The sequence below is a fragment of the Lissotriton helveticus genome, chromosome 2_1, assembly GCF_964261635.1.
Source record: "Lissotriton helveticus chromosome 2_1, aLisHel1.1, whole genome shotgun sequence".
Classification (NCBI taxonomy): Eukaryota; Metazoa; Chordata; class Amphibia; order Caudata; family Salamandridae; genus Lissotriton; species Lissotriton helveticus.
Genome location: NC_136059.1, coordinates 827596362 through 827622653, shown reverse-complemented (window position 1 = coordinate 827622653; position 26292 = coordinate 827596362). Strand labels below are relative to the sequence as shown.

The window sequence follows — 26292 nt, the reverse complement described above, 5'->3', positions numbered from 1 at the left end:
TCTCTCGTCTGTGGTCTCGATATTCCAAGCTGCCTGCAAGGGCTGCTCGGAAGCGCCGGAGCTGGATTTCTCGGCAGGAGAAAGGCAGCGTCTCGTTCTCAGCGCGTCAGGAAGGCGGGGCAGCGCCAGTGGGCTTCGCTCTCTGCTGGGCTTCGGCAAGTCTCGCTGCTCCGATCTCGTCACCACCGCGTGTGTTTGCTTAAGGCAATGTCGGTAATATTTATACCTGTAAGGTGCCGAGATTGACGTAAGGATGGACATAGATACGTCAATAAGGATGTCGTACGAGCTGGTCGTTAGCACATTCTTTTACTGAAGTTCTTTGAGAAATCACAACAATGGCCGCAGGGATTTTGCCAGGTTGTCATAGGTTTGATTTGTTTTGAGAACTCCGTATGCCTTATCAGGGGCTGGAGGAATATTGCTTGCCTAATTAGATGGCAAGCGTTATGACCTAATCAGATAACGCGCTCCTGTGCCGTGGTCTGGCTTAATCAGATAACGGTTTCTGCATCATGGGATGGCTGCTAGTTAATTTGTTAACCAGAATAGGGTCAGGAATAGGGGGATCTATACAGAACCTATAGGAATACATGACAGGAATTGCGGTTTAGTAACAATGGGGTAACCCAGTATCCCTCAGAACCTGGGCAGTTATAAAAGAAATATACACAATTGGTTCTGTCGGGTGATTACTATTTCTTCAAGGATTTCTTCATGGAATTGCGGCTTTCATTTTGGAAGTGATTTTGAGTATGTTGTCAAAGAACCCTTGTCTTTGCGCCCATTGATTGTCTATTTCCTCCTGGAATGTTCTTGTGTGAAGTCAAAATAGTTGGATTAGGGGAATTCAAGATTACATCATTCCCATAAACCATATGAAGAGGCATACTGAAACAGACTCCTTTTTCGAAGTCTGAAGACTACATAGACTACCTTCAGTATTCTCTCTTTAGTAGGGAAAGGTTTAGTCTTGTTTATTCCATGGATAGCTCATAAAATAGTTATTCTTTTGCTCGGCTTCAGGGAAGATTTTTTCCTGTTGAAAGTGAAACCTGGATTCCTGAATAACTGCAGATAGGCTGCTTGAGAGTTTTGGGTGATTTGAGAAGGCCCATTAACGAGCCAATCATCAAGATAAAGGAACATTTTGTGTTGCATTCCTCTCAGGAAAACCGCTACTGCTGCTATACACTTGGTAAATATGTGTGGAGCGGATTTGAGTCCAAATGGGAGAACTTTAAATTTGTAATGGTAGCCGGCCTCCTCAACCTTAAATACTTTTGGTGTTTGGAATGCATAGGAATATGGAAATTTTCATCTTGGAGATCTAAGGACGTCGTTATAATCTCCTTGTCATAATCTACTTGCAATGCTGATCAAATGGCTAATGTCCAGTTTGCTAGTACAAAGGTTGCAGCAGGCAGCAACATGAACTGAAAGATTGAAGATAGGGGTACTTTGTCTCTGTGCTGTAGTGAAAAATTACTCCAGAAAGTCCTCTGTAGGTCATCACCAAAATGATAAGATAAGACTCCACACAAACAAAAAGTTCTCCATTTATAGTGCAGAAACAAAGTACCAACACCCAGGAGTTAACACTGGTTCTTGTAACGGTCACATCCTTACATTCCCATCACCACCACCTTCCGGATTACCACCCGAAACCTCTAGAGTGGCATTGGACCCACGCCATATGGTTATCCACATGGGCTAACAGACATTTTATGGTGTTAGCTAATAGCACTCATGGCCTGAGGAGTTACAGGGGAAATCCAAACTCCTGTTTATGAAGGGACCAGATTTAAGAGTAAGTACTGCACCCCTTCAGCTTTCCCCCACCACCCCAATACATTTTGCCATGACGAACATGACCGAAAAGGGTTAGGACAAATTCCTAAAAAATGGCTGAAAGCGGATTTCGGTGCAATAAATGCAGACCCACTGCAGAAACTCATAATAGGAAGTATTTAAACACGCAGTAAACAACTCACCGGCGGGTATGGTATTTACGGAAGCAGTACTTACCCTCTTCAACCCCCGAGTTTCGCTCAACTCTGAATCAGGTCCTTAATGTTTCAAATTCTGTATTTAACTACCCACTATAGCATTACAAAAAATCTATGAGCAACATAGAAAATATAGAGCAAAGTACCAACCAGCTGGACAGCATTCCCTCATTTGACAAAACAACAGCAGCATGTGAATAAGTGCTACCGAGAAATAGCAAGATTCAAGAAATTTATTAAAATAAGCATTCTTCAAAATGAAATTGGCCTTTAGTATGGAGATATAAAGCTGCACTGTCGAACAGCTTGCCGGAGCACTATGGCAGGCTCCGGTAACAGCAGAGCGAGGCAGTGTCTGGTTTCCGCGCTTGTGTAAAATTGTCTCAACAGTTCACTGCCGAGCGCTTTCTCTTTTTGACACAAAGACTATTACATTGCTGATTTTCTCGCCTTTTGAAAACAAAGTTGTGGAAAGCAATTTACAGTATGCAGTTTTCGAAGCCGGTTGATGCAGCTTTGAAAAATCAGTAGAAGGTCAAAATCATTAGGTCTGTTCGAGCTTGGCTCTTTCAACTAAATGTATTTGAATAGTGACTTGATGTACCTTGGCTGGTGCTATTAAAGGACAGAAAGTCGTGTGCGAAGCTTTATTAGAGCGCAGTAAGGGTACACGAGGGCCCGCGGTTACCGGAAGGAAGCTAAAGAGGAAGATTAGAGACAAGAGAAAGACGCCTTGTTTTTTGGCTCATCATTAGCGTGTTTATTTCTGTAAGGTAGCCATGAAACACTCAAGAAATATGGAGAAGGTTAGGATAGGAACAGTGTCTCTTCAAAGGAATAATGCTTTTTTTTAGTAAAATGATTTAATATCTGAAGTCGAAATGAGAATTACATGAACTTCAAACAATCCTTATCACGTTGCAGCATCCATTACCAAGTAAAATTAATAGTTAGACAAAATGCCAATTAAGATAATACTTATGCAGTTCATCACAGTCATATCAAGGGAACGAATTGTATTAAACACTTCTTCCATGCTGGGTCCATGCTGTTCCGGCATTATCAATTTAAACTAAAGCAAAGGAATAAGTGGTTTCTTCCACGCATAACTTCTATCCATCTGAGCAAGATGTAGTAGCATATTTTATCATCACAGGTGTAATCCCTCTATGGCGATGATGGAGCAGGATTTCGCAAACGAAACCTGCTCGATTGAACACCCCTATAATACGTACTAACAGTAAGTAGTATTAGAACAACTAACGTGCACATTTACACTACTCGCGGGAAGACTGCTTTGCAAAATGCATGAACTAACCAGAATTAATGCGTAAATAACCAGAAATGTTATAATCCTTTATTTAAAGTGAATTAAAGTGATTTTGCATGGTAAGGCCGCACATGTATTTAGTAAAACGCATGATGTGTGTTGCTTCATCCTAATAAATAATGTCGTTTTCCAGCTTATGTTAAGCTAGGCTAACCGTTAATAATGAATTAGTGCTAAAGTGGGTGGTAAACAGTGAGATTCTCATGGTCACATAATTAATAAATGTATGTTTTCCGTTCTTTTAGTAATGGACGAGTCTTCCATGTCTTTAAATTAGCCTAACCGAGGGCGGGTGGCAATTTTATGAGAGCAGAAACCATGTGACCACGTGACTGAACTGCTGAGTGCAGCTGAGAAAGCCTGCCCTGGTGAAGGACAAAAAGTTGAAAGACTGCCAAAGCCAGTGTCATCATGAGAACGGAACCTGTAGTCGCAGAATTTAATAAATTGTACAACAAATTGTTACATGTGTACTCGTGAGAGGGAAGCTGTATTGATGACTGTATAAAAAAATTATTTAGAACAATGGTGTAGTCAAAAGTAGATGTTTTCATAGTGGGGTGACATCCCACCCCTAGAACTCCTCCAATCCCTTAGCTAGAACTTATGATTTTTGCAACTGTTGTGGGACGGATATGTACTTTTAGTGTATAAGAATAGGTGCTTTAGGGGTGTGGTTTAGATCGCTTAGGCTCAAGGTGTTCAAGAGAGGGGTGCATTGCTGTTCGTCAGTTTTGCTGAGAGGCCTAGCTGTTCCTGTCCTGTCCCTGTCCTGCTTATTGAGTCTTGGATCCCTGACTCTTGGTTCGGGGGTCCCCCACTGCTACCTAGGCCTGGGTGGTGGGTTTCCCTTACAGATCAAATGGGTTTGTACTTTTGACCTAATTTACATTTGCAGAAAATATTTTGCAGTCTTAGTCTTGTCTTTACACCTTTTGTCTCTTCATCTATCCCTCTGAATTGTTGGTATAAGTACCAATATTTAACTTGCATCTAATGTCTTTTTATCTATGCACTCTTTGCAAACGTATTTGTTTGAAATTATAAATTCATTGTTGTTAGGATTGGATTATTGTTTTCTCTCATGAGGTTTTCGGTTTTTTTGTTTTTGTTTTTTTTAAGAACCTTTATTTCCATTAGCATGAAATTACAAACACGGGCCTACAACCAGTGTGGCCGGCCGCTATGTAAATCGAGCAAAAGTAAGTAAGATGTAGCACATCAATCAGGTGATTAAAATAAAGCCACATACAGGATACAGCAGAGAATCAAAACAATACGTGAGAACAAGGATTAGAAACGGTTCATTTTTAAAGAACCAAAATTAAATCAAAAATCGAATATCGCATTGTCATTCCGGCTCCCAACACAGTCAGTTAAAACACATTATCACTCCGATGAGGAACATAGATAGATTGGGAAAGGAGAAGAGTACCAAAGTCAGGATAAATGCAATAGTAACGTGCCAAGCACGGCATAGGAGCCCCACCCCTAAAGGGAATGAACTATGGGAGACATGAAGACGATGACATCGAAAAAGGAAAGGGCAAAGGGCCATAGAAACAAAAAAGGAGCAGAATACAACCCCATCCCCCAACCCCCCACCCTGCACCCCTGCAAAAGGCTACGGCCTACCCCCCCAGCAGCGTGCCTGTCGACCTAAATAAGAAACCCGAAATATAGAAAAGAAAGAGAAAAAGAAGAAAAAATGTGAGGAGAAGGGCCTGTAAATCTGTTGCCCAGTCCCTCCCATCCCCGCATACTAAAATCGTATGAACAGAAGCAATGAAAAAGTACAAATATCAGTAGGCACAAAAAAAAAAAAAAATCAATTACAGCCCCACGAAACGTGCCCTTGAATCACCATTAACCAGCAAGAAGTCCCTCTGGGCCCCAAGCGAGGTCACCCCCGGCCCCTTCTGTCAATAGTAGCAATGTTAAACAGCTTTGTATTCGGGAAACAATTCGATGCAAAAGGTTCAAACAGTCCAGGCAAACCTAGTAGCGCCGCCGCCCAACATGGCCCCAGCCACCGAGAGACAACTGGCAATGCATGGCGAGGCCAGAATGCAACAATACCCAGACCACCAACAGTTCCAAGTCCAAGAACAGGTCCGCCAAGCACGGAAAGGAAAGCACAGGATGTGGAAAGCACCGCAGCACAGTCCGGGCCTCATGTACCATGAATCGATGTAGCTTCTCCACTTGCTGGTCAGAAAAAGGCCCCGATGTGACAACCACCTGCGGAACAGGTGGGACGACAATAAGCTCAGGAACCAAATCTATTCGCTCCTCCAAAACTGTAGACTCATCCGGGGAACATGGCACTGTGGCGGAGGGAGCCGCATCGGCACCGACTCGGAAGCGAACCACTCTGTTACAAAATGGCGGGTCAGCAATGGCGGCGATCCGTCCATCCAAGTCCCGGGCTCCCCGGAGCAGAGCAGTCCGCAAGGTTGTCAGTGCAGCCATTACGTGGCTACGCAGAAGCGTTTCCCCACGTAGCCGAACTCCGGGGGTCTCAAGATCAGCGGCTTCTCTGTCCCTGGGAGGGATGCACTCCGAGACGCCATCCGCCATTTCAGCCATCTCGGTCTCCTTCACTTCCCCTCCACCTCCGAGTCCGGTCCGACCACTAGAGTCAGCAGGTCCCACGGCTGGACCGCGACAGGCGGCGCTTGCTGCAGAAAGGAGAGTCACCAAAAGGCCGGACGTGCTCCCCGCAGCTCGCCGGGAGCCACCCGGTGGTTCCCGGACGGGGCTATTAACATGGCCGGGCGTCTCACCCAAGGGGAGCCGGGCAACATGGGCTCTCTCCGGCTCGGCAATATCTCGGGTTCACGGGGCAGCCCACTATAGGGAGTGGGTTGGTACCAACTCTCCTGGCTCGCGGCTCTCAGGCTCCCACTGACCAGCTTCTCATCCCGATCAAGGCCGCCAACACTACGATCACTGCCGGGCAACGTCTGCACTCGAGGCCCCGGCTTCAGCACCACGAAGGCCGGCAGGCAGACGGGGGACAGTTCTTCGGATCAACTGCACGGTGGAGCTCCAGAAACAGACGGTAAGTAGTCGCTTCCCTTCAACAATTTAGATCAGCACACCTCGGCCAGGATTATGTTCAGGATAGACGTGCGGGGAGGAAGGGACCTCGGAGCCGAGCGGTCATGCGACTGTTCCGATCGCCATCTTGGCTCCTCCTCCAGGTTTTCGGTTTTTGAATTTCTGTAAGATGCCCCTAAGAGCATTTTTGTTACTATATAAAATTCCAATTCATACAGAGAGTCTGTGGTTATTTAGTTCGTTTTCTATAATGATTAATGTTTGCGAATTACCATTGCTACCAACTCTTCAACTAATTGGTTCATTGACCAAACAGATGAAAAGTCGATTATTATTTGTTCAATTCCTAAGAAGCACAGGATGTTCATACTATGTGTTTGAGTGATAAGAGTAAATAAAGTTAATAGACCCCAGCCCATCAGGGATTTGGGTGAATGTGTATGGGCCAAAGTATGTGATGTTATTGAGTATTTATCCCTGATCAAATTATTGGGTTTGCGCTGGATTCACGATCTACTTGAGAATTTTGCTAAACAAAAGAAACACAAAAACAGAAAATGTTTCATCAAGAACTTTCTGTAGCTTGTCATGCACATGCTCCGAACACGAACGAGCAATGGCAAAGCCAATATTTCTGGAGTTAATGACAGTGCATGCAGAAATGTATTTCTTTCCGCCAGCTCATTAATGCCAAAGCTATTGGCTTTGCGCACGACTAGTAGTATAAGTGTTTGTGGTGGTGATGGTTGAGCTGATGCATGTGCTGTAGGTGGTGTGGGTGGTATTTGTGGGGGTGGTATTGGTTGTGGTGGTACGGCAGTGGCAATGGTATTGGTGGTATGGTTGATGGCAGTGGCAGTGGTATTAGTAATGGGAAGCATTCTTTTTTTAAAAAAAAAATGTTTTATTACCTCTTGACCAGCGCACAGCGACAATAGTTGTAATCCCCAATTACGGTAAACCGGCGGACCAGTACAGCTCGTATAGGCAGATCTCGTTGTTAAACTTAGAAGTAAAAATTTTAGCTAAGGTGTTTGGTGAGTAGACCTCTGGTGCCCATTATGACTTTGATACACCCGGATCAATCAGTCTTCATGCCCCACCGAAGTACTAGACTCAATTTGCGTCTTCTATATGGGGTAATGCATCTGGTAAGGACCAACCCGGGGTGGAGGCGGCACTTCTGTCACTCGGCACCAGCATGGCGTTTGAAAGTATTAGGTCTCTGCCCCGGTAGTTGAATAATCTTGCCAGGATGGTCTTGGGAGGTGCGCCGGGTTTTGATCTTCTGCCCAGCACTCTATGAGCTCTTTCAATAGAAAAGTATTTGGACAGCCCCTTGGGTTGAAGATGTTGCAGCACCAGGCCTTTCGCAAATAGGTCCGCCGCCTGCCCCTCCGCTCGTTCTGGCACCCCCAATATGCCGATGCTGTTGCGTCCCATTCTCCCTTCGTAGTCGTCGAGTTAGAGTTCCAGCATGTCTTGGCCAGCATAAAGATCTGCGACTTGGCGTCTGAGGAGGGTGGTGTCATTTGTTAGGTCCTTAGTTGTGGATTCCACCTCCTTAATGCGATCGTTCATGTTCCACATGTTGGGCCTGATCAAGGAGACCTCTGAGGCAACGGTGTCAATCCAGTTTTCTAGGGCAGTGCGCACAGTAGTTATGGCAGCTAAGATGTCATGCAATGTGGGATCTTGGTGGTCCCCGGTAGCTTTCAGGTTAGCCTGTGCGTCTTCCTGGCCTTTCTGCCACACATATTTGTCCAGTTTTGTTTGGTGTGCATTAAGACCACTCCGGCCGCTCGCCATGGTCTGTTCAGCGCGTAAGGTACAGCCAGAGGAGAAATTAGGGCCGCACTGGCTACTCTTCGCTGCCTGCTTGAGGGCCGAGGCCCTGTCCTGCCTGTCGGGTTTCACCAAGTAGGCCTATACCAGAGGGGAGCACAGTCCAAGTTGCGCACACTCCCTGGGAGGGGGGGCACTATCTTGTTGGTGGTAGTCCCTGCCCCCGCTATGGTTTACACTCACCGGCAGCACCAGAATTAGGGTGCTGACTTCACTGCGTCTTGTGTTTGTTATGCTCTCGGGCGCCACCCATGAGGGTCAAGGTGTGAGTCCTGCTGCAGCTGCCGGTCGCTCTGAACACAGGTGGGACGCCTGCAGGGCGCGATCTCCTCCTGATGTTCGTGGGGGCAAGAAGTCAAAAGAGCAGGTCTAGGTGTTGTTATTGGTGTGCTGGCTTTATTTCTACCGCACTCGCAGTGCTGTCACTGGTGCTCGATCGGGAGTGCTGACGACACTCCACGTGTCGCTCGCATCAGGAGCCTGTGTAGGGGCACGCACGTCTCAACGTTCACTGTCTAGGTAGCGTCGGAGTCATGCGCGTGCCTTCACTGCGCCTCAATGCCTGCTAGTCCTTCAGGTCGCCGCACACAAGCGTCAGAGTGCGGGTCTAACTTCAGCCGCTGGCTGCGTGGAGCGATGGCAGACAGCCCTCAGGACGCGATGATCACTCAGCAGTTGCGAGGGCCAGGCCGACACCAGAGCAGGTATGGGTGTTGACGTATGGTGCTCTGCCCTCCCCCGCGAGTGATAGTGCTGTGTCTTACTGCACTTGCGGTGCTGTCGCTGTCGGGCGATCAGAGGTCTTTGTGGCGCGCTACGCGTCTCACACCACGGAGGCCCAGGTCCGGATAGAGCTTTGCTTGCACTCGCCCAATCTGGACAGAGTTTGGTGCACTAGATACCACACGGCCATTTCCCACGGCAGTTAGCCACGGCCCCCGTGGGTAGCATTCTTAATAGGATGTTTAAACGCGTGTATTAATAAGGCACACTTAACTTCTAGATGAGTGGTATTATATATGATGCAGCCTATTGTGTGAAATGGATGTTTACTTTACATCAGTGATGTTAGCAATAATGTCAACTAACATGTCGAGTATTGTAATATGCAAAGTCAAAATCAGCGCATAGTGGAATCACAAGTTATAGTTAGGTCAGTAAATTATAACTTGTGAATTTCTTTGATTTTTTTTAAACATTTGTTTTACCTTATTTCAACACCTAGCTATAGCTGAATGCTAAGCTTTAATAATAATAATATTAAAGACATTTGTAAAGCGCATGGTTACGCCATCTCGGCGTGTCCCCGTGCTAAGTGAGAAGGGAGGAGCAAATGCACCTATAACAAAGGGAGATTACATTAGATTACATTACATACTGCTGGAGAATAGATAGGTTTTAAGAAGTTTTCTGAACTTGTTCTCAGAGCTTTCCAGCCTGATTTTTAAAGGGAGTTTATTCCAATTCTGCGCGGCCCGGAACCTAAAAGACCGACCCCCCCCATCCTGGCCTTCTTTACCTTAGGGATCACCAATAGCCCGGTGCCAGTAGACCTCAGATCCCTCCTTGGCGCATATCTGGTGATCAAGCCACTCAGATAGGATGGACCAGCATTGTTAAGAATACGGTGACAAGTGCATAGGGTCTTAAACATGACTCTTTCTTTTACTGGTAGCCAATGCAATGAATTAAGGGCTTTCTTTGAAGCCGCCCTACAAGGCTGACTAAGGACCAGCCGCGCAGCGGCATTCTGCAGCACCTGTAGGCGTCCCAGACTTTTGTCAGTAGCCCCCAAATATAGTATGTTGGCATAATCAAGGCAAGATGTTATGGGCGCGTGTACCATGATCTTTCTTGCCCCTAACGGGAGAAGATCCAGTGTTTTACGCAGTCTTTTTAAACACCAAAACATTTTCCAACTACCTTTCTTATGTGTCCATCATAGGAAAGAGCGGGGTCTACCCAAACCCCCAGATTTTTTGCCTCACGGAATGGTACAGGAATGGAACCCAAGCTAGAAGGCCACCATTCCATCGACCAGCTCGAGGAACTGCCTCCCACCACCAGCACCTCGGTTTTGCTACCATTCAGTTTAAGGCAGTTCTTATCCATCCAGGAGGCAAGCTCCTGCATGCAGGCCCTAAAGTTGGATGCAGCAAGCTCCGTAGCTTGGGATAGGGAGATCATTAGCTGGATGTCGTCTGCATAGGAGACCACTCCAACTCCAAAGCCCTGCACGATCTCAGCCAGTGGCGACATGTATAAATTAAACAAGGTGAGACTCAGGGCAGAGCCCTGAGGCACTCCCTGCTGCAATTCAATGTCTTTGGAGTCGTGCACACCCAGTCTGACCTGAAAGCTGCGTCCACTTAGAAAAGACTAAAGCCATTTCAGGGCAGACCCTGAGACACCACCTTTATTCAGACACTGCAGCAAGGTGTAATGTGCTACAGTGTCGAACGCGGCACTAAGATCTAACATGATTAGTGCCATAGTGTGTCCCGCATCTGCCCCCTTTCTGATGGTTTCTGTGACCCTTAACAAAGCAGTTTCCGTAGAGTATCCTGCCTGAAAACCCGACTGCGTCTGGTGAAGGAGTCTCGCATCTTCCAGATGTGTCGTAAGTTAGCGATTGGCCACCTTCTCCGCCACCTTAGCCAGGAAAGACAGAAGCGAGATCGGTCGAAGGTTATCCTTATTTTTTTTCAGTGAATTTCTAGGGTTTCATTAATTTAAGCTAATATCATATTAGCATACCTAGCTATAAAGGTACTTCAACTTTGTTTTTATGTGAATATATTTTTGTCTATCAAATGTTAATATTTTAAAATTAGGGAACTGTTAAGCAACTCAGAAAATTGGTAGGCTGACTAAACAGACCTGGAGATGGATGCTGTACTTATGTAGCAGTCGATCTATTTTTAGCCCCCTTTAACATATTATGGCTCAATTTACTGAAACCCCACACCTTCCCTCACATTTGTAACCCTCTGGTTTTATGTCTGCATTATCGTCTCAATGCTCATACACTTGAGCCTATTCTGCTGGAAATGCTTTAAATTCAATAGCTCCTATTCAAACACCTTACATTACTTGTGAAAGAGCAGGCCATTTTCAAGTTAAATAATTTGCTGGGTCCACTCAAACTAATCTTCCCTGCAAGGGGAAACTAACACCCTCCCAAACCCAGGCATTGTTTCTGCACTGGGGGCGGTTTTCATGCCTCAATAAGGTGAAGCACAGGCAGACCAGCTGTCAGTAGGCTAATGCTGATTAGCCTTTTGAAGGTTTAGGCAGGTAAAAGTAAGCTTTCTAAAACGTATGCTTCCTAAATATTTATTAAAAATACAACATTACCATCAAATTGGATTTTTACTAGACATTAAAAATAATTGTTCAATTACTTTTCTAGCAGTTTCATGTAAAAAATTACATAATAACGTTTATATTCTGTACATTTTCTAGGACGCAGCTATAGTGCGGCCTGTAAAAATAGCTTTTGGGGGCTAGGGCTTGGTGGAACATGGCAACTTTAATTTCGCGCATGTTCTACTTTTAACTATCAGGTACCCTATCTTGTGGGCAACAGGGTGTACTTAGGAGTAACTTATTAATATTTAAAAGCAGGTTTTCCGTCTATCAAAAAATTGTATTTTGACAGATTTGACAACTGTTTTTCAGGCTGCTGCTGCAAGCCTACACAGGTAGCCTGAAGCCATGCTTCACAGGCCCACTCTGTGGATAGCACAATAGGTGCTGCTGTATACAAGTGGTATTTATCTTCAAGGCCCTGGGTGTAAATATGTATATATATTTTTTACACCATATACTAGGGAATTGTAGGTAATTTAAATAGGTCAATAAGCGATACGTTAATCTAACCATGTTTAAAGAGGGAGCAGTACAGAGAGTTTTAAGCACAGCAAAAATAAGGTCCAGAATCAATAGAAAAATCTGGGGTGATAGTGTAGAAAATTTTGATTTGCTACAATCCCAGTATGCTCGTTATATGCCCCTCAGATCTGTGAATTGTTCCCCAATGTCTCCTACTAACAAACACATGCAAATTTCATGTTCTATTCATGGTGGTCCACTTGTTTTTGGCCACGTTTCCCTTTGCAAATATAGACTAAATTAAATAAGCTACTCAATAAAATAAAAAGTGTGTGATGAAGTAGGAAAATGAGGCACTGGAACCTGAATATTCACATTTCCCTCTCATCTCGGGTGAAACTTATGCAATGTAATGTACAGGTAACTTGTTCAGAACTTTAAAAAGCTGAATTAGCCTCCCTGTTGCCTCATGACTAAAATCAGTAACATTATTTTGGACTGAATGTTCAAAATATTTTTGATTTGTTAGACTAATGTAAGATAGTCAACAACTACCTGTTCGCACCCCAGAGAGGTGACCATTAAATAACGATTAAGACTGATACAACTTAAATATCTACATAGGCATACTACGATAGGGCACGCCTACATCACATAGGGAGGGCTGCAGAACCCAATAGTCTGCGCTGTCGAGCACCAGTCGGTACATTCTTCCACACGGTTTGGGAGTGTTCCCAGATTCAGAGATACTGGGGGGACTTACTGGAGGAGCTGGGGGCCATTCTGGAGGGGACGATCCCCCTGAACCCGCAGTTAGTTCTGCTGGGAATTTCCATGGAAGTTGACCTCCCCAGGACAAAAGTGCTAATATTTCAGCTAGGGCTGGTGGTGGCGAAGCGGGATCTGGCCAGGGTGTGGGGGGCGGAGTTATGCCAGACACTGACTGAATGGAAGAAAAATATGGACATGTATATGCTTGGGGAGAAAATGACCTATCAGGCAAGGGGCTGTTCCAAAAAGTTCTGGAGAATATGGATGCCATGGCTTAATCAATATGGGCTTACACTTACTGACTCCCAGCGATGTCCTGGGAATGGGACGGTGGGTGGGCATGAAGGGAACCGAAGGGACAGGAAACCGCTGCCTTGCTTTCCACCACTGTATTAAAATTGATGCTGAGATATTAGTACTGAAATGTCTTCTAATCTGTGTTGAGTATTGTTCCTGTACTGCAACTAAGAAAATGCTAATGGATATATTAATAAAAAAAAATAAAAAAATTACCTGTTCAACCTATGATAATCTACTACTGCCACCAATACAAAACTATTTCGGTTTAATGTCTAAGGCTCATGCTCAAAAGTTCACCTTCCTACATGCACAGACCAAAGAAAAGAACTTCATCTGTTGCTGGAACATTACATTTAGTAAAGATTTTGCAAAGGAGGAAACTGAACACTACAAGAAAAATCATTTACTAACCTCATAAAGACCACCATTCTCTTGGCAGCTTTCATGGCAAAGCCACAGGACAAGAGGTGCTACGTAATCAGGTTTCAGTGCATTCACCAAATCTGAGAAAGAAAATTAAACATATACGTTTAGACATCTAACGCTACACTTACAACAAACATGCAATACCATCTATGCAATTGGTTGTTTGAGTTGTGCTATCCACAAAAATAAGATAGAAGCAGAATACCAAGCATAAAGAAACACAGATCTTTATAAATAACACACAGTATTTGTTTGGTGTTGTTCTGGGATGGCTCATCAAAGTGGAAAACATCCCATTACTTATCCAGTATTGTTGATTCATCAATGAAAAGGAAAATGTCACTTACCCAGTAAGTATCTGTTCTTGGAATGTAGAGCTGTAGATTCACATGCATTGCATACTCCTGCCATCCATCTAGTGTTGGATCTGGATATTTACAAGTTGTTTTTCTTCGAAGAAGTCTTTCCAGTCACGAGGTAAGTTGACTCCATTTGTGATAGTGCATACGGGCATTGACTCCATTGTTAGAGTGTTTACCCGCAGAGGGGGAGAATGGAGCTAGTAAGAGTAGAATAGAGATGTCCATGCGTATGCATACGAGTAAGAAACTGCAACAGGTACAGGTACCCGGGGAGGTGGGTGGGCACAGGTGAATCTACAGCTCTACATGCCAAGAATAGATGCTTACTGGGTAAGTAACCTTTTCCTTTCGAGGCATGTGAGATGTAGATCACATGCTTTGCATAGACTAAACAGCAGTATTCTCCCAAAGCGGTGGCTAACCTGTAGCTGTTGCAGTTGTCTGAAAGAGTGTTCTAAGTACTGCCTGGCCTACATTAGCTTGCTGTCTCGCTAACACATTTAGACAATAGTACTTGGTGAATGTGCGCGGTGTAGACCATGTGGCAGCTTTACAGATGTCAGCTATGGGGATGTTTCCTAACAAAACCTTAGTAGCCTCTAGTTTGCAGGTGGAATACGCTCTAGGGGTATTGGTAAAGTTATCTTCGCTATTGCATAACATGTTTGAATATATTTGACAATCCACCAAGCAATACCCGATTTAGATATAGGATTGCCTTTGTATGGTGGAGCAAAAGCCACAATCAGTTGTTTTATTTCAGGAAAAAACACGGGTAACTCAACAGATTGATTGATGTGAAAGGCAGATACTACTTTAGGTAGGAACTTAAGGTTCGAGCGAAGAACCACTTTGTCTTTGTGGAGTTGGAAAAAGGGTTCCTCTATGATTTGTGCCTGAAGCTCATCCACTCTCCTCAGTGATGTAATTGCAATGAGGAAAGCAACTTTCCAAGTGAGAAATTGTAGTTCAAATTTATGCAATGGCTTGAAAGGTGGACCCATTAGTCTAGTAAGGACAAGGTTAAGTTTACACACTGGAGCAGGTGGTAGTCTTGGTGGAATAACTCTTGAGTCTTTCCATAAAAGCTTGGATAACAGGTACTCTAACAAGCATTGGAAATGCAATAGGTCTCGCATTAGAAAAGTTGGAGCTATTGGTCTTGTAAATGACAAATATTTTATTTATGTGTTGGTTTTTAAAATAGCTAAATTGATAGCTTTGTCATTTACAATGCCAATAGGTATAACTTTCGCGAATGTGACACCTATAGCATTTGGAATGCAACATGTTTTGTATTTACGGGACTTAGATGGCAGCTCTGGTCGTTAGGCCACATCTCTAGAGAGCACGAGAGTGCAGCAGGGGAGAGAAGCACAGAGAGGGAGCAGAGAGTGCAGCAAGGAAGAGAAGCACGGAGAGGGAGCCCAAGAGTGAAGCAAGGGTGAGATTCACGGACAGGGAGCCTGAGAGTGCAGCAGGGGACAGAAGCATGGAGAGGGAGACAGAGTGTATCAGGGGCGAGAAGTACGTTGTCGTAGAACACAAAAAGTGGGAGCATTAAACAAGTACTGACGAGCAGTGGCGAAGGCGAGCAGAAAATGCTAAAAGAAGTTGAGCTGGACCACTATTGTTAAAGAGGATGCGCATCGGGCTACTTTACATAAACGAATACTAATTAATTAAAAATAGGGCAAATAAGGCATAAAGAAAGGTGCGCGGCCGATGGTTTAAACAAGCTCTGACTGCAGGCAGAAAATGCTTGACGGCCGGCGGCGATGGAGGGCAGCATTGCTGTGGCGGGTCTGAACAACAGCAGGGGTGAATAATTAGGGGGGAGGAGAAAGGGGGAGATGAAGATGAGAACAACAGGGAAAACAAGCTGGGCAAGCACGGCCGGCCGGCCGTGAAAGCCTTTGATGCAGCAGGGGGTGGAGCGGGAAGAGCTGCAGGCGGCACCAATCTGGGCAACAGATGGCTGGCGATTTGATGCTGTGCACGCGCATTTTAACTCATTGCGCTTGCGCATTGAGCTAAAAGCGCACATGCACTGCATCAAATCGCCAGTCTAGTTAAACTCTGTTTAAGCCCCTATAGTCTCGCTCCGCTCAATGCGCATGCGCATTGACAGGCGAGACCTAAAAAAGGGACAGATGCTATCTATTTTGTAAGGTATGCAGCTATTGCAGCAAGATGTAAGTATATGCATGTGTAAGACTGCGGCAAGTAACAAATGATATTTTGAATGGAAGCATCTAACAGGTGTATATGGTTGTTATTACAATATATAACAAACCGCTTCCATTTAGCTGCGTAGCAAACCCTTGTAGTAGGCCTTCTGGCCTCTTTAATGATGTTCATACAGTTTGGTGGAAGGTTCAGATAAACAAACTCTATGATTTCAGGAGCCAGATCGCTAGGTTGAGTTCTTTGGGATCTGGGTGTCTTATGTTTCCATGGCTCTGTTTGAGGAGACTGGGTGTGAGATGTAGTTTTTGATGAAGAACTACTGAGAGGTCCAACAGGGTAGTGAACCAAGGTTGATGGGCCCATGTGGGAGTTACTAGGATCAGTGTGAGGAATGTTTGCCTGAGCTTCCGAACCACTAGTGGAATGAGTGGCAGAGGCAGAAAAGTGTAGACAAATATCCCTGACCAATTCAGCCATAGTGCATTGCCTTTGGACAATGGGTGCGGATACCTGGAGGCAAAGTTTGGGCATTTTGCGTTTTCATGTGCAGCAAACAGCTCCATCTGTGGAAAGCCCCACGTCTGAAAGAATGGGAGGAGAACTTGAAGGTGAAGTTCCCATTCATGAATCTGTTTTCTCTGTCTGCTGCCAAGGTCTGCAATTTGATTATTTACTCCTGGAAGGTGTTCTGCCAGGAGATAAATATTGTGACGTATGGCCCCCTTCCAAATGACTTGTGCAAGGCGTGACAGTTGGGGAGAGTGTGTCCCTGCTTGTTTTTGTCTGTAATACATGGCTGTCATGTTGTCGGTGCGGACTAGGACAGCTTTGCCTGCAAAGTGAGTCTAGAAGGCTTTGAGCGCTAAAAACACTGCTAGCAGCTCTAGATGATTTATGTGAAGTTGATTTTGCTTCTGTCTCCACAAACCTTGAACTGTGTGAGTTTGGAGATGAGCTCCCCAACCAGTGAGCGATGCGTCTGCTGTTAGCACTGTCTGTGGAACTGGGTCGAAGAAGGGCCGTCCTTTGGATAAGTTTTGTGGATTCCACCACTGCAGAGAGTGATGGGTGTGGCAGTCTACCAACACTAGATCTGTCAATTGACCCTGAGACTGATTTCACTGACGTGCTAAGCATTCTTGAAGGGGACGCATATGAAGTATTGCAAGGGGAAATATCATGATTAAAGACGCCATCATTCCTAGCAGCTGCATGTGTAAACGAGCTGTTAGTGACTGGTTGGGCTGAAACTGTGAGATTAGAGCCTGAATATTGCAGATCATTGGCTGCATTTAGACGGGCCAGAGCTTTTGAGTATCCAGAGTGGCTCCCAAATACGTTTGTGTGTTGGAGGGTTGGAGATGGGACTTTAACATATTCACTGTGAACTCAAGCTTTTACAGCAATTTTAGTGTTATTTAAGTGCGCTGGAGACACTTTCAGTAAGAACTGGCTTTGATGAGCCAGTTGTCCAAGTACAGGTAGACATGAATAGGCTGTTTTCGCAGGTGAGCAGTGACTACTGCTAGGCATTTGGGGAATACTGTGGGAGTAGTGGTGACTCCGAATGAAAGCACTTTGAACTGGTAGTGTTGTCCCACTACCACAAACCTGATATATTTGGATGAGCGGGATGTATTGGAATATGGAAGTATGCGTCCTTTAAGTCTAGAGTAGGCATAAAGCTGCCTTGCTGTAGGAGTGGGAGCACTTGTTAAAGAATGACCATGTGAAAGTGATCTGAGTGAATATATGGATTTAGTTCTCTGAGGCCTAATATAGGCCTGAGAGAGCCGTCCTTTTTGGGTATGAGAAAGTATAGGGAGTACACGACTGAGCCTTGATATTTTAATGGTACAGCTTCTATAGCTCCATTTTGCACAAGAGAAAGAATCTCTCGTTTCAGGAGGTGTAGATGCTCTGGTGACATTTTGTGTGAACATGGAGGGATGTTTGGCGGATTGTCGGTAAGCTCCCGGCAATAACCAGATTGGATAAGTCCTAGGACCCATCTTTCTGTTATTGTATGCCAGACGGGGAGGAATTGAGAGAGACGTCCCCCGACAGGTGTGGAATGATCGGGGGAAGGGGAGGCAAGTCACTGTTTGTTGAGGAGGAAGTGCAGGGTGTGGAACCGTTACCTCTTCCCTTGCCATTATTGCCTTCAATTCTGCCTCGAAAGTAACCTCTTGACGAGGATGACTGAGTGTTGCCTTTATATGATGTAGAGGTGTTGTCTGTGGATGTTTTTGGAGCCCCATGTGCAAAAGGAGCGACAAAAATAACCCCTATTAGATGGGGACTGCAGGCTCCCATAGATTTTGCCACGTCTCTGTCCTTTTTCCATCTTCTTTAAGGAAGTGTCAATAACGGGACCAAAGAGATGCTCCTTATCAAAAGGTGTTTAAAATAGAAGCCTGTACTTTGGGTTTAAACCATGAAATTCTAACCCAGGCATGTCTTCTTAGGAGACACTGGTGTTGATTGCACAAGCCGCAGTGTCAGATGCATCTAAAGCGCATCTAATAGATGGGTTGGAAATTAGCTTTCCTTCCTGAACTAGGTTGTGTGCCTTAGACTTGTGTTCATCAGGTAGAAATTGGAGCAAATGTTCCAATTCGTCGCAGTGTGCTCGGTCGTATCTGGCTAAGAGAGCCTTGGTATTGGTAATACGCCAGTGATTTGCTGCCTGCGCAGCTACTCTTTTCCTTGAGGCATCTATTAATTTAGATTCCTTGTCAGGAGGAGGAGCATCCTCCGATGTTTGTGAGTTTGCCAGTTTACGGGCATTAGAAACAACTACCGAATCTAAATGTAATTGACCCTTGATGTAAAGTGGATCTGATGGTGCAGATTTATACTTTTTATCTACTCTTGGTGTAAGGATTTATGTGGGAACCGGATCTTTAAAGATGTTGTCCGCGTGTCTAAGCATACCCTTAGGCATAGGCAATGTGTGAGTGGGTCTTTGGGAAGAGCTCACTGTTTCAAAGAGAAAATCCTCCTCAAGTTACTCTTGATCAAGCTGAACTCCATGATATTCAGAAGCCCTATTTATTAGTTCTATATACCTTACATTATCATCAGGTGGAGAGGGTTTTGTAGGGTATAGGTCTGGATCATTATCAGTGTTTGGATCCGTGTTGTAATCAGTACATGGATCAGGACTATCATCATCTACTCCATCCCCATCATCCTGGTTGTCAGGTGTTTGTGATGGTGGTAAATTTGTGGGTGTTGTTAAGAAATTTGGGTTAGGTGGGGAAGGAGGTGATGGGTTAGTGCCAAAGTTTTTTCTCTTAAGAGGAATGTGGTGAATGCCCTCTATTTCCGGTTTGAGTTTTGATTTCAATTTAGCGTGGATACGCCCAGTTTTGGGATAATCACTAGTTCTTTCTGGATCCGGGTTCGAAGGCGGGACGTCAAAACGAGGCTCCTTTGATAGAGTAGAAGCCATTTTATTTTTCGGTGACAATATTTTTGGAGCCGAGGTTTTCGGCGCTGAAGTCTTTGGATCCGAAGATTGTTTCGGCACCGAAGGAGTTGACTCCAAAACGTGTTTCGATGCCAATTGTTTCGGCTTGGTACCAGAATGCAGCCGACTCGATCCCGAACCGGAAGGCTTCGATATTTGTTTCGGTACCAGCCCCGAAGGCGGGGCATTGGAAACGTGTTCTCAGCGCCGACTTTGGCCCAAAGAGCGAGGAGGGACCGGAGCCTTTTTCTGGCGCGTCGTAGACGTCTTGTTGGGAGTCTTATCCGAAGAGAAACGGAATGGAGCTGCTGTGTTGTTTTTACATTTCAAGGCTTCGAGCCCGACGGTCACGGACCGTTTTCTTGAATCGGAACGATTTGCACGCGTCACAGTCCTGTTCGTTGTGCTCCGGGGAAAGGTACAAGTTGCAGACTTTGTGCAAGTCAGTGTGGGGGTACTTGGCTTGGCACTGGGGACAGAATTTAAATGGAGTCCGTTCCATAGACTGCGAGGTGGCCCGATTCGGCTAGGCCCAACGGCCTTCCACGAAGTTTCTGATCAAAAGAGTTTTTTTTTTTAACCGATACAATATGCGGAGAATGGGAAACACGATCGAATAACAATACCGCTGAGGGTAAATAGATTGCGCACCGATGGGAACCAGAAAAACGGTGTTGAACCGGAGTACAGCAATTCACGTTTGAACCAGATGTCGGAAAAAAACAATCTAACAATAGAGTCGATGCCGATGTGCACTATCACTGTAAGGAGTCACCTTACTTCGTGACTGGAACGATTTCTTCAAAGAAAAACAACTAGCAAACATCCGGACCCAACACTAGATGGCAGGAGTATGTAAAGCATGTGATCCACAGCTCACATGTCTCGAACGTAGATAAACTTGCTCTAGCAGCAAGTGTTCACGTTTACAAATTTCAGGATCCCCACTGCAAAAAAGGCCAGTGTAAGCCTCTAGGAAGACTACTTAACAACAAGGCACATCTGGTGGACATTTAAAGTGGAGTTTAACAGATAGACAAGGTCACTTAGGCACAAAACAGTGGTAAACGGCCAGAGCACCAACACTCACAAGCAGAAGGACATGGAGTTAAGATAGCCAGTCTACCTGTCACATGGGGTCAGGGATATTTTCTTGAACAACCCATGATATCGAAAACATGGTCCCTGACAGCCAGAACACCAAATGTGCACATAACCTAAACTTGGGTGTAGGTGAGTGGCTCTAAAGAGCAAGTGATCAGATAAAGCAGCAAAACCAAAGTGGAGGGGAAATGAATATAAAGAGGGCAAGGAATAAAATGTGGCAATAAACAAAAACTCTAAATCAGTTATAAATATCAAGCCCACCATGGTTTTAGGCATGCTGTCATTATGCCATGGGATACAGATTGAGCTTTGGAATTATGCCACTATGGTAATTTATTGAACTGATGTTACAGAAGTACGTAGGGGGATGGATGTCCTATGGATGTGACATTGCACTGCTCATTTTCTGTAATCACAGAGTGAATTCCGCTTAAAGTAAATTGGTGATTTGCTGTATCACGGTACACCAATCAAGTTTTACGGTAATCTATGTTGAGCAAAAAAAGATTACTTGTATAGGTATATTTTTTAAAATAAGTAACATTCCAGATAACAGACAGATTCAACTGGTCAATCATGTTCATCAACAATCACAAAAACGAATATGTATATTTACTTAAAAAACTGTTATAGTGAAGTCACAAATAAACAACAACAAAACAAGGGCATGGTTAGCTACGCCAACCAAAATTATCTCAAAGCTCCACCATGAACTGCTCATGACCTCACACAACTTCTGATAGCATCTCAAATGATAGCACTGACTGCCAACTCCTGCTGAACTGGCCCAAGAACAGTATATTTGGCACCTGGTTCGGAGCCCAACCTCTCATGAGGCCCACCCCCAGTGCGCACGGCCTTCGGTTGTGCACAGTAAAGGTTGGCAGTAGTGTCTGTCATTGACAGACCCTATGTCCAGCTTCCGCAATGCCCAACACCAGTTTGCATGGTTCTTGTAAGAGTTCAATGGAAGTTGGCCTACGATGGAGTGCAGATAAGATACACTAACCAGGTTTGTCCAAGTCAAAGATTCTACCTTCTGACTTTAGTCTTTTAAGTCCAATCCACCACAGGAGTACACTTCTAAGTCTCCTGGGGACTCTAGGTGAGGTACTCTGATATTTACAGGGGAGATGGCAGGCTTTAAACAGGAGGACAGCCTTATGACCCTCAGATAGCAGGTTTAATCCTTTTCTTTTCAATGAGTCCAGGAGTGTTCTGAACTGAGTGCCGGGAGATAGCAGATGTATGCCTGGCATACGTTAATAGGTGTGAATGACTCCTAGGGACACCCTAATCAATGGGATAAAGGTTGCAGGGAGTAACCCTATCCACTTTGGACGGCACAGCATCCTCAGAGACAGACCTCTGGTAGAACGTAGCGGAGTTTTCAGCACAAAGACAGGGGATATGTAAAAAAGTTTGGCATCTTGCCTTTGCCCTTTGACAAAAGTTATGTATGAAAACCCAGACCTGCCAATCAGGCTGTAAAAGTGTAATGTCAAAAAGAGGCCCACTGAGATTGGGGCCTGATTGACTGGGGAGGACAAAGAAGGGCCCAGTGCCATTGTCAGCTAACATTTGCCTGTTACAGGGGAGGCCTCTATGAAGTGCCCCCAAGTGTCATATCAAAAACCCCAGAGGACCCGTCAAGTAGGATGTGACATTCAAGCAGAACTTGATACTTTAATGTAAAAAAGGATCAGACTTCACCTCCGCATATTCTTCCAGGTTTGGATTGGTCATCGCTACTCGTTGAGGTCAGCCAACTGTGTGCTTTTGAGAACTAGTTCACAAGTCATTGACGGGCTAGTCACTGCCTTACAGGCAATAAGTTCTACTTCAGGGTAATCTATAAATATTTAAAAGGAAGTACTAGGCCTGTCAATACGGCTTCTTTGACAGGTCGAATTTGCAATTTAAAACTTCAAAGCAAGCTACTAGTGGCAGGCCTGCAATCAATGGCACAATAAGTTCTGTAGTCCATGTGCGACATTTAACTTACAAGCCTTGGGTTCACCTTGGTACCATATACTAGGTAAGTTAAATATGCTAATCCGGTGTATACCAGTTTCATAATGTTGAAAGGAGAAGCACAAGCATTTTACCTCTGGTTAGCAGGAGTAAAGTGCACAGAGTTCTATAGCTAGCAAAAATAAGGTTCAGCAAAAGGCAAAAAACATCTAAGGTGACCCTTCAGAAAGGGCAACATTACAACAGTTGCTATACAGTGTGGGAAATGAATACTAGTTTCTCATCCGCTACCCCAGCACTCAAGTGACTTCACAAAATGCAGTTGTGATGTTTTCTGCTCCTCATCCTCTCTTCCTATCAGCAAACGCTTGTGAAAAGCACATTCTTCACAGGTAACACCACAGGTATGGCCTATGTTGTCTCTGCATAGAGACAACCCTGCAAACTGTTTATGTGAGTAACACACAGTGATACAAAATACCTCCACCAAGCACATCCTGTTTCCTAGGGGCTGCCTCACCTTTGCTTAATGTAAACCAGTAAACAAGCAGCTGTACTGTTACTGCAATTCTGATGGAAACACTTCTTAGTTAGGCTTAAACCCTAGGTCTATCACAAGTGTATGCTATCTCATTTCAGAAACAAATCTTGGAATCGGTGCATTCTTAATGCTGTCTTCGGTTTATTCCCTCCCTCCCCCCCCCCAAGCCCCAGTTCTCAATCTCCCTTTTAGTCACAGCATACATCAGTGACCACTTGGATTCTCCAGGAAAAAGCTCTAAATAGTTTGCATATAAGCAGCAGCAACAGAATCGCCAAAATGCTCACAAGGAATCGCAGGGAACGCATCACCTCCTATTGCCTTCTGTACCCTGGTGTTAATAAATATATAGCAGGCTACAGTGCAGGTAGCCTGCTCTCAAAGGTTGCTGTACATCAACAGAGTGGCCTAAGCAGATTGCTGAGAAACAACGATGTCCCCCACATGGCGAGAACGACCCCTATTACCCAGATTACTGGCAACTGTCTTACAAAGAAGCAAAGGGTACTTGCTTTCACCTCCAATCAGTGTTTACCCACTTCAGTTTTCACTCTCTGTGGTAGGACCTTCTGCCTCCTCCTGCCTTTCCCAGTTCCCTTAGTGAGGGGAAGATGAGACTTTGGTGCTCATCTGAAGCTCAGTGGTCCTTGACGGCAAGCAGCAATGTAGAGATAAGCAGCAGGCTCAGCACATTATAGTACACCAGAGACTATATTAATAATGTAAAACCCCTGCACAAAAAGCAGTCAATACCCTTTGTCCTGGAAGCGGCGTAGCTTCATTTTAAAACAATTGTGTATGTGGGTTGTAAAATGAAATGTTCAGGGATTGATACGGCACGTGTACTTTCTCAGGAGGGTGTTTCATCAGTTGTATAGGAGCATGCCCTATAGGAAATATATTTTGCTTCAGGGCTTGCGCTCCAATGCATAGACATGCTGGGTAATGCTTGACCAGGAGGTGGACATTTAGTGTACCTCAAGAGCATTTGAGAGCCAGCATTGAGGATCCTAGAAATCATCCACTATTCTTATTCTTCGACATGGGTGTGCAGTCATGGGCCTAAAGTTCCCATGGGGTGGGCAGGAACCCTGTTAGCATGTCTAGCACGCACACGTGTGCCTTTGATGTGGTAAAGCATGCAAACACTAGCATGCACAATGCTTTGGTAGTGGCGTTGGTAAATGTGGCCTTGGGTAATGGTGGGGTTTGTGATCCTTATGGTGGTAACGATGGCGGTGGTCATGATGAAAATGTTAGTAGTGGTAAAGGTGGCTTGCACGCCGGCCCCGACGAAAATGTACACAAAAATCTAATGCAACAAACAAACATTCAAAGAGACGATTGCTTTCTGTATACTATGCATGAATGGGATAAAGGTTTGCATGTGTGATGGTTCAGACTGTTTTTCAGATGTAAAATAGTCCCTCATGCATTGCAAAGCAAGCACTACATAGGAGGTGGTATTATATACTAAACATCCAAGAGCACGAAGTGGAGGGTAACACTCCTATTGTCAGAGCCAAAACATACTCTATGTGTATTTTACATAATTTGCAACAATATCTCTTCTAGACAGATGTACTACCACGCCATACCTAAATAGTACATCTGATAGGAAGAAAGGTTCAGAGTGGGGATCCCTGAAGGGGCTGCACTGTGCAGGAGACTCAATTCCTGGTCTGACTTTGAAACCGAAATTTCTTCTGACATTGGTTGAAGCTGTTTGTTTTCTGTGGAGCTCCCCGGGGAAGTTTACATGTTGAAAGTCACAGCGACTCTGATAAATCTTGGACTTCTCTGCGTGCTCCCCCTTTCAGAATTCCTGAGAGTCCAATGTTCGGTGTTTATTTAGGAGATATTTTAATATTTTGACAGTATTAAGGAATATGTGCACTATTCTCATCAAACTTATCTCTGATTACATCAGTAAAAAGGCAATATTATGTATGGGAGAAGAAGAAGACGATGAAGCACTGGGTTCTTTATGATCAGGATGGCACTCGTGGGATTCTCCTGGAGGCCACAGCATACAATTGTCCCTTCAGATGCCCTGCTTTGAAATTGTGTTCAACCTACGTGTCGCTTCAGTGCATGCCTGCAACAGGAGCATTCATCAATGTTCTGCCTTTCACATGCATTTCCATGCCTAATGACATAACGCAATATAAAACGAATCAGAAAGCAAAAGAGCAGAGCACCTACTCCCTAGAGACCTAGGGCAAGCAATGCATGTGTTTGCAGACAATTAAAAAAAAAACAGAAAAGCAGTTGGTAAGTGATCTAAGAAATAAGAGCCCCAAAGCTTGCTCCCTAGGACAGTGAACTCCTGGAGTGGCGTGGATACCTCGACATTTTTCTTGTATGGTGCCCTTTTTAAAACTGAATGACCTCTACCTGCCAAGGCGTGCGTGAAAGGAGGGGGGAAATATGGGTTCAAAGATGTGGTTCCAGCAGAGCCACTGGAAACCTGATCCAATTGTCTCAGATGTCCAGTGCTCAATTTGTAAAACAATAACAAGTGGGAAATAAAGGGGGAAACCGTTTGCTGCTGGTACTTCACCAAATAAGCGTGCTTTCTAGTTTTGATTTTCAAGTAATGTTTCTTTCTGCATTTTCTGTCTTTTATCTCACTCTTGTAGGTTCGTTTTCACCCATACTTTCTGCATTTGGCACCGTTTTCCTGCCTCTCTCTTCCTCTATCTTTCACACTATTCTTTTCTCTTTCTCTGTTGCTCCAGGTCGAGACCTGATGAGGAAAAATAAACCCAATTTCCAGAAGCGAGTGCCAGTGTCCACCATCTGCACAAACTAAACAATGCAGAGCTCCCTCTGTGAACTGGACTGAGCTTGGACCCTTTGACAACAGAATTCCTATTCTGCACAGATGCAATGGCCCACTGTCCACACGACGGGACTGAACACCAAAATCCGCCTTGACATTTTGTTTTAATTAACCCCCACACCGCGGGAGGTCACAACTAAAATGAATAACCATGGGGGCTTCTGTGGTGTTGTGGGGCCTGGACCCACATGCTATGAATAATGGATGCTGACACAGAGTA

At 44.7% G+C, this 26292-nt stretch overlaps 1 protein-coding gene across 1 annotated transcript in view; it reads right to left on the bottom strand.

Annotated features, from left to right (window-relative positions):
- Nucleotides 1-26292, bottom strand: part of HSD17B4 (hydroxysteroid 17-beta dehydrogenase 4) — an 867876-nt gene that overhangs the window by 494890 nt on the left and 346694 nt on the right. Inside the window, exon 9 of the mRNA XM_078675560.1 lies at nucleotides 13564-13655. Within this exon, the coding sequence (XP_078531686.1) occupies nucleotides 13564-13655 (92 nt within the window). The remainder of the gene's footprint in view (nucleotides 1-13563; nucleotides 13656-26292) is intronic.